This window comes from Staurois parvus, unplaced genomic scaffold (assembly GCF_062004578.1).
Source record: "Staurois parvus isolate SC_StPar_1 unplaced genomic scaffold, SC_StPar_1.0 ptg000470l, whole genome shotgun sequence".
NCBI classification, from domain to species: domain Eukaryota; kingdom Metazoa; phylum Chordata; class Amphibia; order Anura; family Ranidae; genus Staurois; species Staurois parvus.
The window spans coordinates 1150001-1163428 of NW_028318266.1; the positions used below are offsets into that span (position 1 = coordinate 1150001).

Sequence of the window (13428 nt, forward strand, 5' to 3'; positions counted from 1 at the left end):
CAAAATGGGAAACAAATGGCTGGGGTTAAGCTGGCCATACTCTGCAGATTCGCTCCCTGGATGGGCCCATTGCCATCCTCCATCTGACATCCTTTTGATTGTGTAGCACCATCCTAGTTCAGAGTAGACTGCTAGGCAAAATTAGTTGCTCCTCTGTACACAGTGGGGCTGGGGTTAATTACTCAGGGCTGTTCAGTTCTGCTATTCCCCCTGTCTTCTAGAGACTTCTAGAAGTATAGTGGGAGTGAGAGCAGAACAGGCAGTCTGAATATTTATGCAGCTCTGGCCAGTCCCTGGGGAGGTGTGCCTAGTAGGTGGAGTGAGAGCCCATAAATATTTTGAGGCCCGAGAGCAAGGTATAGAGTTCCAGGGTCCAGAGGAGACCTCTGTCCAGAGGTTCTGCCTCTGGGGCAGAGAGAAAGAGAAGAGATGAAGTCGATGGTGCCTTTTTGAAGACCTCAAGGTCTCAGCTAGGCTTAGCTGAGGCACCTACCAGAGAGAGCCTGGTCTAGAGACTGAGCAGAGCCAGTTGGTGTAGGAAACCCAAACATTCTGGAGAGTGAGTACTTGATCTGCTATAGAGAGAAGTGGCTGTGGGGTGGGTTATCTCATAAGTAAGTGCAATGCAGCCTGGAGGTATGCAAGACTGCTTGGAGCCTGCCACACTGCTAAAGCAGGGGTCTCCAAACTTTCTAACCAAGGGGCCAGTTTATTGTCCTTCAGACTTTAGGGGGCCAGACTGTGGCCAGCGGCAGGCATCAGTAGGAGTAGACCTCACCACATTTCGTATTAGGTGGAGGAATAGTGCCCAACCGTTGGAACTTTTGGGAGGAATACTGCCCCACTGTTGGTGTCAGTGGTAAAAAATGGTTCCCCATTGTTGTCGGTTGGCAAAATAGTGTCCTGTATCAATGGAAGCAAAAGTGCCCTAAGGGCAGGATAAAGGCAAGCAAAGGGTCACATTTGGTACCTTCACATCTGGCCCTCAGGCCGCAGTTTGGAGATCACTGTGCTAAAGTGTGCTCAGCCAAGAGGATACAGTGCAGCCTGAGACGGCCTGCAATTTTGTACAGAGCAGCCAGAAGCCTAGGAGTCCTAAAGTTCTACAGATTTGGGGTATCCCATGCTCCCCACCCATATGGAAGAAAAATATATTTGGAATATATTTTAAAAATATTCTTTCCAAATATATTGATATATATTTGAAATGCTACAATTATGGCCATATTCAATATAAATATATATATATATATATATATATATATATACTGCATGTTGAAATGCATTTTTTATATATTACAAGATATGTGAAAAATATTTAAAGAAAAAAATATATTTTTTAAATATTTTCTTCAGATTTTTTTTTTAACATATAAAAGTTATTTTAACATATTTTTACAAATATTTGTAAATGCATTCCAAAAATTTAAATTTTTATTTTTAAAGACATACAGTATATTTAAAATGTATTTTTAAAAATATTTTTTATATATTTTGTAATAAAAACGCATTTCAACATGAGATATATATATATATATATATATATATATATATATATATATATATACACACAGTATATATATTATTGAAATGTATTTTGAAATATATTGAATATGGCCAAAACTGTAGCATTTCAAATATTTGTCAATATATTTGGGAAGAATATTTTTAATATGTATTTCATATATATTTTTCTTCCATGCGGGCATCCCTATCCCAGATCCTGTTCCTAATAAAAAACCCATAAAGAAACCTGCCTAGACTGATTCTTGAGCCAAAGGAGGAAAGCTGAACATGCCTTGTGTCTGGGTATTCTGTGAGTGGAGGAAATAGGCCCAAATGAACAGCGGCTCCTGCGGGGGTAGGGCTACAATTAGAAAATCTTTTATTTGAAAAGTGATTTCTGATTGGTTGGTACATTGCTGAAACAAAGGCAATGAGAGAGGGTGTACTAGCCTAGTGCCTTATTATTATTGCTATAGGTTGGTGCGCCCTCTCTCTTTGTCTTTGTTTCAGCTACATAGAGTAAGGATCTCCCCTCTCTGAAGAGGGCAGCAGGACCTATACATTGCAGAGTTCCTCATGGGCGGTTTCTTCTCTCTGATGAGATTGGAAGAGGAGCACTATTTAAGATCCTTTCTCTAAAAGCCTTGAGGTTCCTGTTCACCATTAGTGCTGATGTTTTGTTCTAGTTATGGTTGGTAGGTGGCCCTGTATCTCTGACTGCGTTTTATCCACTTTTTGCAGGGAAGGTTTCATACTGAAGAGGTCGGGAGGACACCGGATTCAAGGTTTCAACTGCGCTGGCCACCATCAGTTCTGCTACCGCTGGTCTAAGAGGTCAGTTAGGTTAACAGGCGAAACCCTGATTTTTTTTTTTTTTTTTATTCTTCCCATAAAAACGGTTTCGGGAATTGAGTGACATTTGTCTATGAATCACCTACACTGTCCAGAAAACACCACAACTGCAAAAAAGTAAAAAGTGACACCAACAGGAGTTGGGACAAAATATAATATATACAGGGGTACTTACAACAGTCAGCTTCCCACATTTACGGTAATTTTTTTTTTGGTTTTTATGACATACTGTATACCAGGGCCAGATCTAGGGGGGTGCTGGGGTGCGCTATGCCCACCCAGATTTTAGCTGTGCCCCCCCAGGTCTCTGAAAGTGCATCCACTAATCCATGAGCCAGTCTGATGCAGACATTTCATGTAAGTAGGCATTCTGATGGCACTAATCCATATAAGGGGGGCACACTGATGGGGACACCTGATATAAGGGGGCACTCTGATTACGATGATCATATGTAAGGGGCCACTCTGTTGGGGACAATTGATGTAAAAGGGCACTTTGATGGAACACCTGATTTAAGGGAGCACTCTGATGGAAACTCTGATGTAAGGGGGCACTCTGATGGGGATTCTGATGTAAGGGGGTACTCTGATGGGACACCTGATGTAAGGGGGCACTTTGATGGGGACACCTGATGTAAGGGGGCACTTTGATGGGGACACCTGATGTAAGGGGGCACTTTGATGGGGACACCTGATGTAAGGGGGCACTTTGATGGAGACACCTGATCTAATGGGGTACTCTTTTGGAGACACCTGATGTAAGGGGGCACTCTAATGAGACACCTGATGTACGATGGGGACCCTGATGTAAGGAGGCACTTTGATGGGAACACCTGATGTAAGGGGTCACTTTGATGGGGACACCTGATATACGGGGGCACTTTGATGGGGACACCTGATGTAAGGGGGGCACTTTGATGGAGACACCTGATAAAAGGGGGCACTTTGATGGGGACACCTGATGTAAGGGGGGCACTTTGATGGAGACATCTGATTTAATGGGGTACTCTTTTGGAGACACCTGATGTAAGGGGGCACTTTGATAGGACTCCTGGTGTACGGGGGCACTTTGATGGGGACACCTGATGTAAGGGGGCACTTTGATAGAGACACTTGATCTAATGGGGTACTCTTTTGGAGACACCTGATGTACGGGGTCACTTTGATGGGACACCTGGTGTACGATGGGGACCCTGTTGTAAGGGGCACTCTGATGGGGATTCTGATGTAAGGGGGCACTTTGATGGGGACACCCGATGTAAGGGGGCACATTGATGGAGACCCTGATGTAAGGGGGCACTATGATGGGGCCCTTGATGTAAGTTGACACTCTGCTGGGGACAATTGATGTAGATGGAACTCTGATTGATGCACTCTGATGGGGACACCTGATGTAAGGTGGCAAGCTGATTAGAACCCAATGTAAAGGGGGGACTCTGATGAGGACTCCTAATTTAAAGGGGGTTCTGATAGGGACATCTGATATAAGGAGGACAGGTCCTGTGTCATCCTAATACATACTATTGTTTCCCAGGTCCTGACACTATGTGACTCTCACACAGTGTTGGCACTACGCCCCCTGAGTTTATTTTTACTGCACCCCCAGACCAGATAGGTTAGATCCGGCCCTGCTGTATACATCAGTTGCTGCAACTCTTCCACCCCCTCTGATAGAGGTATGGTTAGTCCCAACCCGTCGCTGTTGCTTTTCCTGGACAGCTTGCTCTGCTTGCACAGTTTCACTCAACAGTTTGCCTCCCCTGGCAGAAATCGTGAAATTTGGCACTTATATTGAAAATATGACCGATCATGCCAAACAACTGTCTTTTATGTAAGGATAGTTCTCACACAAAGCCATTTATTATCACATTGTTGTTTGGCTCCTTTTTTAAATCGTAATGATAACAGGAATCATCCAAACGGCCCGGATCAGAAGTTTCCCCCCACAATAAACATTCCTTTCATCCATTCACTTCTTGTCTTGAAGATGCAACAGGAAGTAAAATGAATCCAAAAGTACCCTTTTGGACAGTTGTCACTGGAAGAGCATCCCCTTGCCTCTTGTTCTAGTTATAAAATTCTACATTTCCCTTTAGTCCGGGTTCACACTGATGTGGTGAGGAACTTGCAGCGTTTTCTGTACGAATTCCGCTCCGCATCAGAATCGCACCCCGTTCATGCGAACCGCTGCGGGTGTGTATGTTAACCACTTCATGTCCGGACACTTTCCCCCCCTTCCTGTCCAGGCCAATTTTCAGCTTTCAGCGCCAACACACTTTGAATGACAATTGCGCGGTCATGCAACACTGTACCCATATGAATTTTTTAGCATTTTTTTTGAGACAGATACAATTTTATTTTGGTGGTATTTATTCACCACTGGGATTTTTTTTTTTTTTTTTGCTATTTAAATGAAAAAGTTCAAACATTTTGAAAAAAGTGTTTTTCTTATAACATTTTTGCAAATAAATAATCTTTCTTCATAAATCTTGGCCAAAATTTATTCAGTTATCTGTTTAGCAAAAAAAATAACCAAAATTAGTTTATAACCAAAAATTATAATTTTTCTAATTTTATTTGTACATTGTTTTATTTTTTTATATTATTATTATTTTTTTTTTTTTTACATACTGTCACCCTAGCAGTACAGTGTTACCATAGTGACACTGTACTACTTGTGGGGGGTTATGAAGATTTATTTTGTTTTTTTATACACTGATTGCTTTTACATCCATAAAGGCTGTAAAAGCAATCATTTCTCCTTCTCTCTAGCTGCATTCTTGCAGCCATTGAAAAATACTGTGTGAGCTGTGATTGGTCACAGCTTGTCACATGGTGCAAGGCTGTTGTGAATAGCCCTGTACCATGTGATCTGTGTGATCATTCACAGATTTCACACGTAGTAAGCAATGATGTCACAATTGACAACGATCCAACGATCGGTGTTCCACTGTGTTTTTTTTTTCTTACACTGATTGCTTTTACATCCATAAAGGCTGTAAAAGCAATCATTTCTCATTCTCTCTGGCTGCATTCTTGCAGCCATTGAGAAATACTGTGTGAGCTGTGATTGGTCACAGCTTGTCACATGGTACAGGGCTGTTGTGAATAGCCCTGTACCATGTGACCTCTGTGATCATTCACAGATTTCACACGTAGTAAGCAATGATGTCAGAAGTGACATCTTACTTACTACTCTGCATGTGATCACTGATTGGCCAATCAGTGATCACATGATCCGGACCTCACACAGAGGTCCCGTACAACGATCGGTGTTCCACTGTGTCCAGAGGACACAGCGTGCACCGGATCCCAGGGAGCGCGCACAAGCAGGGTGCGGGGAGGACATTTATAAATGGCCACCTGACCCTGCACTGTGGTTAAGTTAACAACACCCTGAAACGCGGTGCAATGTGCAGAATCGTATCACATAGGTGTGAATACCAATGCGACCCGATTCTGGTGTGGACCAAAAAAAAGGTCCTACACCTTTTTGGTGCGGTGCAATTAGAGCCATACAAAATGTACGGCTCCGATCGCACCGCACACAATTCGCATGTGATTTGCATTGGAATACGGTGCGGTTCCTGTGCGAATCACATGCGATGTACCAAACCACATGTATGTGAACCCAGGCCCACGCTCTTTCTTCCCGAGCTTGGCCCCAAGACAAATAGAGGGGGGGGGGGGATGTCCTCTGGGAGACCAGAAAGCAGTGATGACCTGAAAAAGCAGATCCCTATACCATCTAAAAGTTTTTGGCTTTTCGAGCCTTTTGTTTTATGATCCTATTGACCTTTGTGAGGATTTACTATGAACTTTTACAGCACTGATGTCTCTTCGCAGGGAGTTGTAAACCCACCAACCTGTAGAAAGGAAGAAGTGCCAATAATAAAAGTAAGGCAGGGCACCGAAGTAGTGGAAACATTCTGCCTGCTGACTTTTATTGGGGTTTAAAACAAACTTTTATTAAATCCGAAGCACATAGAAAGAACGGTTAACCATAAACTAAGCTTTTTAAAGATGAATTCAACATTGGCCACAATGCTCGTCCTTAACCCCTTCACGCCTGAGGGGAAAACAAATCCTAATGCCTAAGCACAATTTTACAACTTTGACCTGTGTTAGTAAAACCGTACATATCATCACAACTACTTTGTACATCCGGGTGGATTATACCGCGATTTTTCAGGACAAACTGGGCTTTCATTTGGTGGTAAATGGTAATGATATCTCCTGATTTTTTTTTATTAACAACGGAAAACTGTCCCTAAATAGTAAAAAAAAAAATCTTTTTTTTTATTTAGGTGTGTGTTTCTTGTTACTATCATAACCTACCACCAAAGAGCAACCCAAAATAAAATTTCCAGCTCTTGACGATCGCAGGGATACCATATATGTGTATGTTATTTGTTGTTTGTACCCGTAGTACAGCCCAGAAACAATAGTACACATCTTTCTTTTTTTTTATCCTACCTAAAACACACCGACACTGATACTAATAAAGAAAAAAAAATGAAATCCTGCCCCTGAAAATACTGACTTTGACCTTTTGAACATGACCCAAATACTATAAAACAATAGTGCACATTTTCTTTTTTCTTGTATTTTGTTTTTTTTACCGAAAACACACTGACACCATTTTTTTTAAATCCTGACCTTTGACCCTGACTTTTTTTTTTATCTTGCCCTTTGACCCTGACCCTGACCTTGACACAAACACTTACCCTGGCACTGAACTAGATCAAACCTTGATCTAGGTATTTTTTTCTTTATTTTTTGATTTTCTTTTTAATATTTATGTATCTTTTTTTTTTTACAAAAAAAGGGGGCCAGGCTGTACAGTGACTGATCACTGTGATAGCCAATCAGAGGCTATCACAGCAATCATGTGACCCGGAATCGGGAGTCCCGGGTTCCGATCGTTAGAATGAATATCCCCTGATTTATTTTTCATTATTAAAGGAAAACTGCCCCAATTTTTTTTTTTTTTTTAAATCCTGACTTTTGACCCTGACCTTTTTTACCGTGACCTTTGACCCTGACCTTGACCCAAACACTTACCCTGGCACTGAACTAGATCAAACCTTGATCTAGGTATTATTTCTTTTTTTTCTTTAATATTTATTTATTTATATTTTTTTTTACAAAGTTTTTTTTCCCCCTCTATGCCAGGAGTTAGGGAGATCTTAGATAGTAAGCTCCCAGGATCAGGGCCCTCCTATCCCTCTTGTATTGTTGCTGTATTGTCTCCCGTTATATTGTAAAGCGCTGAGCAAACTGTTGGCGCCATATAAATCCTGTATAATAATAATAATATATAAATCCTGTATAATAATATAAATCCTGTATTATAATAATATATAAATCCTGTATAATAATAATATATAAATCCTGTATAATAATAATAATAATATATAAATCCTGTATAACAATAATAATAATATAAATCCTGTATAATAATAATATATAAATCCTGTATAATAATAATAATATATAAATCCTGTATAACAATAATAATAATATATAAATCCTGTATAATAATAATAATATATATAAATGCTGTATAATATATAAATCCTGTATAATAATAATATATAAATTCTGTATAATATATAAATTCTGTATAATATATAAATCCTGTATAATATATAAATCCTGTATAATAATAGTATATAAATCCTGTATAATAATAATATATAAATCCTGTATAATAATAATAATATAATAATAATATATAAATTCTGTATAATAATATATAAATCCTGTATAATAATAATATATAAATCCTGTATAACAATAATAATAATAATAATATATAAATCCTGTATAATAATAATATATAAATCCTGTATAATAATAATAATAATAAATCCTGTATAATAATAATATAATAATAATATATAAATTCTGTATAATAATATATAAATCCTGTATAATAATAATATATAAATCCTGTATAACAATAATAATAATAATAATAATATATAAATCCTGTATAATAATATATAAATCCCGTATAATATATATAAATCCTGTATAATAATAATATATAAATCCTGTATAATAATAATAATATATAAATTCTGTATAATAATAATATATAAATCCTGTATAATAATAATATATAAATCCTGTATAATAATAATATATAAATCCTGTATAATAATAATAATAATATATAAATTCTGTATAATAATATATAAATCCTGTATAATAATAATATATAAATCCTGTATAACAATAATAATAATAATATATAAATTCTGTATAATAATAATATATAAATCCTGTATAATAATAATAATAATATATAAATTCTGTATAATAATATATAAATCCTGTATAATAATAATATATAAATCCTGTATAATAATAATATATAAATCCTGTATAACAATAATAATAATAATAATAATAATTTATAAATCCTGTATAATAATAATACAATGTATCTCTCTGCTCCATTCATAGAGAGGAAAAAAAAACCACAAGGGGACCTGGCTGTACAGTGACTGATCACTGTGATAGCCAATCAGAGGCTATCACAGCGATCATGTAACCAGGAATCAGGAGTCCCGGGTTCCGATCGTTAGAATGAATATCCCCTGATTTATTTTTCATTATTAAAGGAAAACTGGCTAAAAAAACAACCCAAAATAAAATCTGCTGTTCCTGACAATCACAACCCTACCACATGTGTATGTTATTTGTTTCTCTCACTGACTGGTATGCCATGACGTTCAGCAGCTTCTGGCTGGGGTGGTAAATAGAGGACTTTACACCGTAGCCCGAAGATTGTATATCAGATATTATATCTGACAACGATCAGTTTATGTTGACAAATGGTGGTGAGCTCCTGAGTAGCTGGTTGAAGAACTGGGGTTAAAAGTGAATTCCCGGCGCTGCTGCTCTTCCCCGGCAGCTTCTATCCTCCACACCAGCCCCTAGTAATGTGCTGACTATGCTGGCTGCTCTCCTGCTGCTGGTCCATGATGTAGACATGTCAGGAGATCAATCAGACTGTTATCCTAACTGACATTGCCGAGTGTCTCAGAGAAAGGTCACTGGGGGCCCCCATTAATATTTCTATATGGGGCCCCATGAATCGTAGTCACGCCCCTGCTAGGAGCCCCATATGATCAGGTATGTCTCCAGCACGCATGGTGAGCAGAGCAGTAGAGACATTCCACTTGTCCACCTCTTGAAGTTGTCCTCCTCCGTGTTTGTGATGTAGAGAATATTTCTGCAGCTGTAATGTGAATGGAATATTTTTCTTTGTCTAGGTGGCTGGTGGTGAAAGATTCTTTTCTTCTGTACTTGAAACCAGATTCTGGGGAAATCTCCTTTGTGCTGCTCTTCGACCCGGAATTCCAAACGCAAGTAGGAAAAAAACACACCGAGACCAAATACGGCGTCCGGGTAGAGAATTACTCCAGGTAAGAGGGGACCGTCCTTCTATGGCCATAACATGGGTCTTGTCTTTATTGTGTGGGATCAAAAGTGGGAACACTGTCCTGTAAAAGATCATTTAACATCCTGAAATACTCTGCTCTGCTGGAGGACTCCGCTCCTTCCTCTATAGCGCTCCTCTCCTGAAATACTCTGCGCTGCTGGAGGACTCCGCTCCTTCCTCTATAACTCTCCTCTCCTGAAATACTCTGCGCTGCTGGAGGACTCCGCTCCTTCCTCTATGACTCTCCTCTCCTGAAATACTCTGCGCTGCCGGAGGACTCCGCTCCTTCCTCTGTAACTCTCCTCTCCTGAAATACTCTGCGCTGCTGGAGGACTCCGCTCCTTCCTCTATAACTCTCCTCTCCTGAAATACTCTGCACTGCTGGAGGACTCCGCTCCTTCCTCTATAACTCCTCTCCTGAAATACTCTGCACTGCTGGAGGACTCCGCTCCTTCCTCTATAACTCTCCTCTCCTGAAATACTCTGCACTGCCGGAGGACTCTGCTCCTTCCTCTATAACTCCTCTCCTGAAATACTCTGCACTGCTGGAGGACTCCGCTCCTTCCTCTATAACTCTCCTCTCCTGAAATACTCTGCATTGCTGGAGGACTCCACTCCTTCCTCTATAACTCCTCTCCTGAAATACTCTGCACTGCTGGAGGACTCCGCTCCTTCCTCTATAACTCTCTACTCCTAAAATACTCTGCTCTGCTGGAGGACTCCGCTCCTTCCTCTATAACTCTCCTCTCCTGAAATACTCTGCGCTGCTGGAGGACTCTGCTCCTTCCTCTATAACTCCTCTCCTGAAATACTCTGCGCTGCTGGAGGACTCCGCTCCTTCCTCTATAACTCCTCTCCTGAAATACTCTGCGCTGCTGGAGGACTCCGCTCCTTCCTCTATAGCTCTCCTCTCCTGAAATACTCTGCACTGCTGGAGGACTCCGCTCCTTCCTCTATAACTCTCCTCTCCTGAAATACTCTGCACTGCTGGAGGACTCCGCTCCTTCCTCTATAACTCTCCTCTCCTGAAATACTCTGCACTGCTGGAGGACTCCGCTCCTTCCTCTATAACTCTCCTCTCCTGAAATACTCTGCACTGCTGGAGGACTCCGCTCCTTCCTCTATAACTCCTCTCCTGAAATACTCTGCTCTGCCGGAGGACTCCGCTCCTTCCTCTATAACTCTCCTCTCCTGAAATACTCTGCGCTGCTGGAGGACTCCGCTCCTTCCTCTATAACTCTCCTCTCCTGAAATACTCTGCTCTGCCGGAGGACTCCGCTCCTTCCTCTATAACTCTCCTCTCCTGAAATACTCTGCACTGCCGGAGGACTCCGCTCCTTCCTCTATAACTCCTCTCCTGAAATACTCTGCTCTGCTGGAGGACTCCGCTCCTTCCTCTATAACCCTCCTCTCCTGAAATACTCTGCGCTGCTGGAGGACTCCGCTCCTTCCTCTATAACTCTCCTCTCCTGAAATACTCTGCACTGCTGGAGGACTCCGCTCCTTCCTGTATAACTCTCCTCTCCTGAAATACTCTGCTCTGCTGGAGGACTCCGCTCCTTCCTCTATAACTCTCCTCTCCTGAAATACTCTGCTCTGCTGGAGGACTCCGCTCCTTCCTCTATAACTCCTCTCCTGAAATACTCTGCACTGCTGGAGGACTCCGCTCCTTCCTTTATAACTCCTCTCCTGAAATACTCTGCACTGCTGGAGGACTCCGCTCCTTCCTTTATAACTCCTCTCCTGAAATACTCTGCACTGCTGGAGGACTCCGCTCCTTCCTCTATAACTCTCCTCTCCTGAAATACTCTGCTCTGCCGGAGGACTCCGCTCCTTCCTCTATAGCTCTCCTCTCCTGAAATATTCTGCGCTGCTGGAGGACTCCGCTCCTTCCTCTATAACTCTCCTCTCCTGAAATACTCTGCTCTGCCGGAGGACTCCGCTCCTTCCTCTATAGCTCTCCTCTCCTGAAATACTCTGCACTGCTGGAGGACTCCGCTCCTTCCTCTATAGCTCTCCTCTCCTGAAATACTCTGCACTGCTGGAGGACTCCTCTCCTTCCTCTATAACTCTCCTCTCCTGAAATACTCTGCGCTGCTGGAGGACTCCTCTCCTTCCTCTATAACTCTCCTCTCCTGAAATACTCTGCGCTGCTGGAGGACTCCTCTCCTTCCTCTATAACTCTCCTCTCCTGAAATACTCTGCGCTGCTGGAGGACTCCGCTCCTTCCTCTATAACTCTCCTCTCCTGAAATACTCTGCGCTGCTGGAGGACTCCTCTCCTTCCTCTATAACTCTCCTCTCCTAAAATACTCTGCTCTGCTGGAGGACTCCGCTCCTTCCTCTATAACTCTCCTCTCCTGAAATACTCTGCGCTGCTGGAGGACTCCGCTCCTTCCTCTATAACTCTCCTCTCCTGAAATACTCTGCACTGCTGGAGGACTCCGCTCCTTCCTCTATAACTCCTCTCCTGAAATACTCTACACTGCTGGAGGACTCTGCTCCTTCCTCTATAACTCTCCTCTCCTGAAATACTCTGCTCTGCTGGAGGACTCCGCTCCTTCCTCTATAGCTCTCCTCTCCTGAAATACTCTGCACTGCTGGAGGACTCTGTTCCTTCCTGTATAACTCTCCTCTCCTGAAATACTCTGCTCTGCTGGAGGACTCCGCTCCTTCCTCTATAACTCTCCTCTCCTGAAATACTCTGCTCTGCTGGAGGACTCCGCTCCTTCCTCTATAACTCTCCTCTCCTGAAATACTCTGCACTGCTGGAGGACTCCTCTCCTTCCTCTATAACTCTCCTCTCCTGAAATACTCTGCTCTGCTGGAGGACTCTGTTCCTTCCATGTTTTTTGTCCCCTTTGCTGCAATACGAAGGTCTCTGTCCAGGCTGCGCATTATTAGTAGGACAATACACCCGCTATACTAGGATTGGAGGAGAGCACAATTATATGTACAGTTTCCTTACCTCGGGGAATAGGATCGGGTCGGTGAATCTGAATGAGATTATTCAATAAAATAAATAATAATAATAATTGCAATATCAACTATTATTATTATAAAAACACAAAAAAAGGTAACAGCAGTCTGGGGATTATTGGGGAAACTGGATTTGACCACAAAGGGGGGAAGAAAAAGGAACAGAAAAGGTAAAAAGTAACTTGAAGTAATCACACATTAACATTGCAGAACCATTCGGATTCCATGAAGACTTCCTGCCGGCAGATCTCTGGAGGATCCCATTCCTCTCTTTCCGTTCTCTCTATGGCTGCCAAGTCTGCTGGGCTGGCTGAGCTTTGCTGCCCGGAGTCCTCTGATGTTTATGTTGGGAAACTGTCCACCCCTTCTCACCTTACAAACAAAACCTTGCATACTCCATGCAGCCTTTTCTTTCTGTTTCTCTTTTTCTCTTCTTTTCTTTTCTTTCTTTACTTCTCTCTTCTCATTTCTTTTCTTTTTTCTATTTTTCTTTTCTTTCTTTTTTCTTTTCTCGTTTATTTTATTTTCTTGTTTCTTTTTTTGTCTCAAGGATGGTGGGAACCCCTCATAATGGGCACAGCGGGTGTACAGACCCAGAAACTCAGCACAGGGATGGTGGGAACCCCCTCATAATGG

General features: G+C 41.6%; 1 protein-coding gene across 2 annotated transcripts in view; it reads left to right on the forward strand.

Moving 5' to 3' along the window:
• The window catches only part of PLD2 (phospholipase D2), a 120514-nt gene that overhangs the window by 67325 nt on the left and 39761 nt on the right, over positions 1-13428 (forward strand). For both annotated transcript variants that reach the window (XM_089689345.1, XM_089689346.1), the window contains exons 8-9: positions 2248-2340; positions 9645-9797. In XM_089689345.1, the coding sequence (XP_089545471.1) occupies positions 2248-2340; positions 9645-9797 (246 nt within the window). The remainder of the gene's footprint in view (positions 1-2247; positions 2341-9644; positions 9798-13428) is intronic.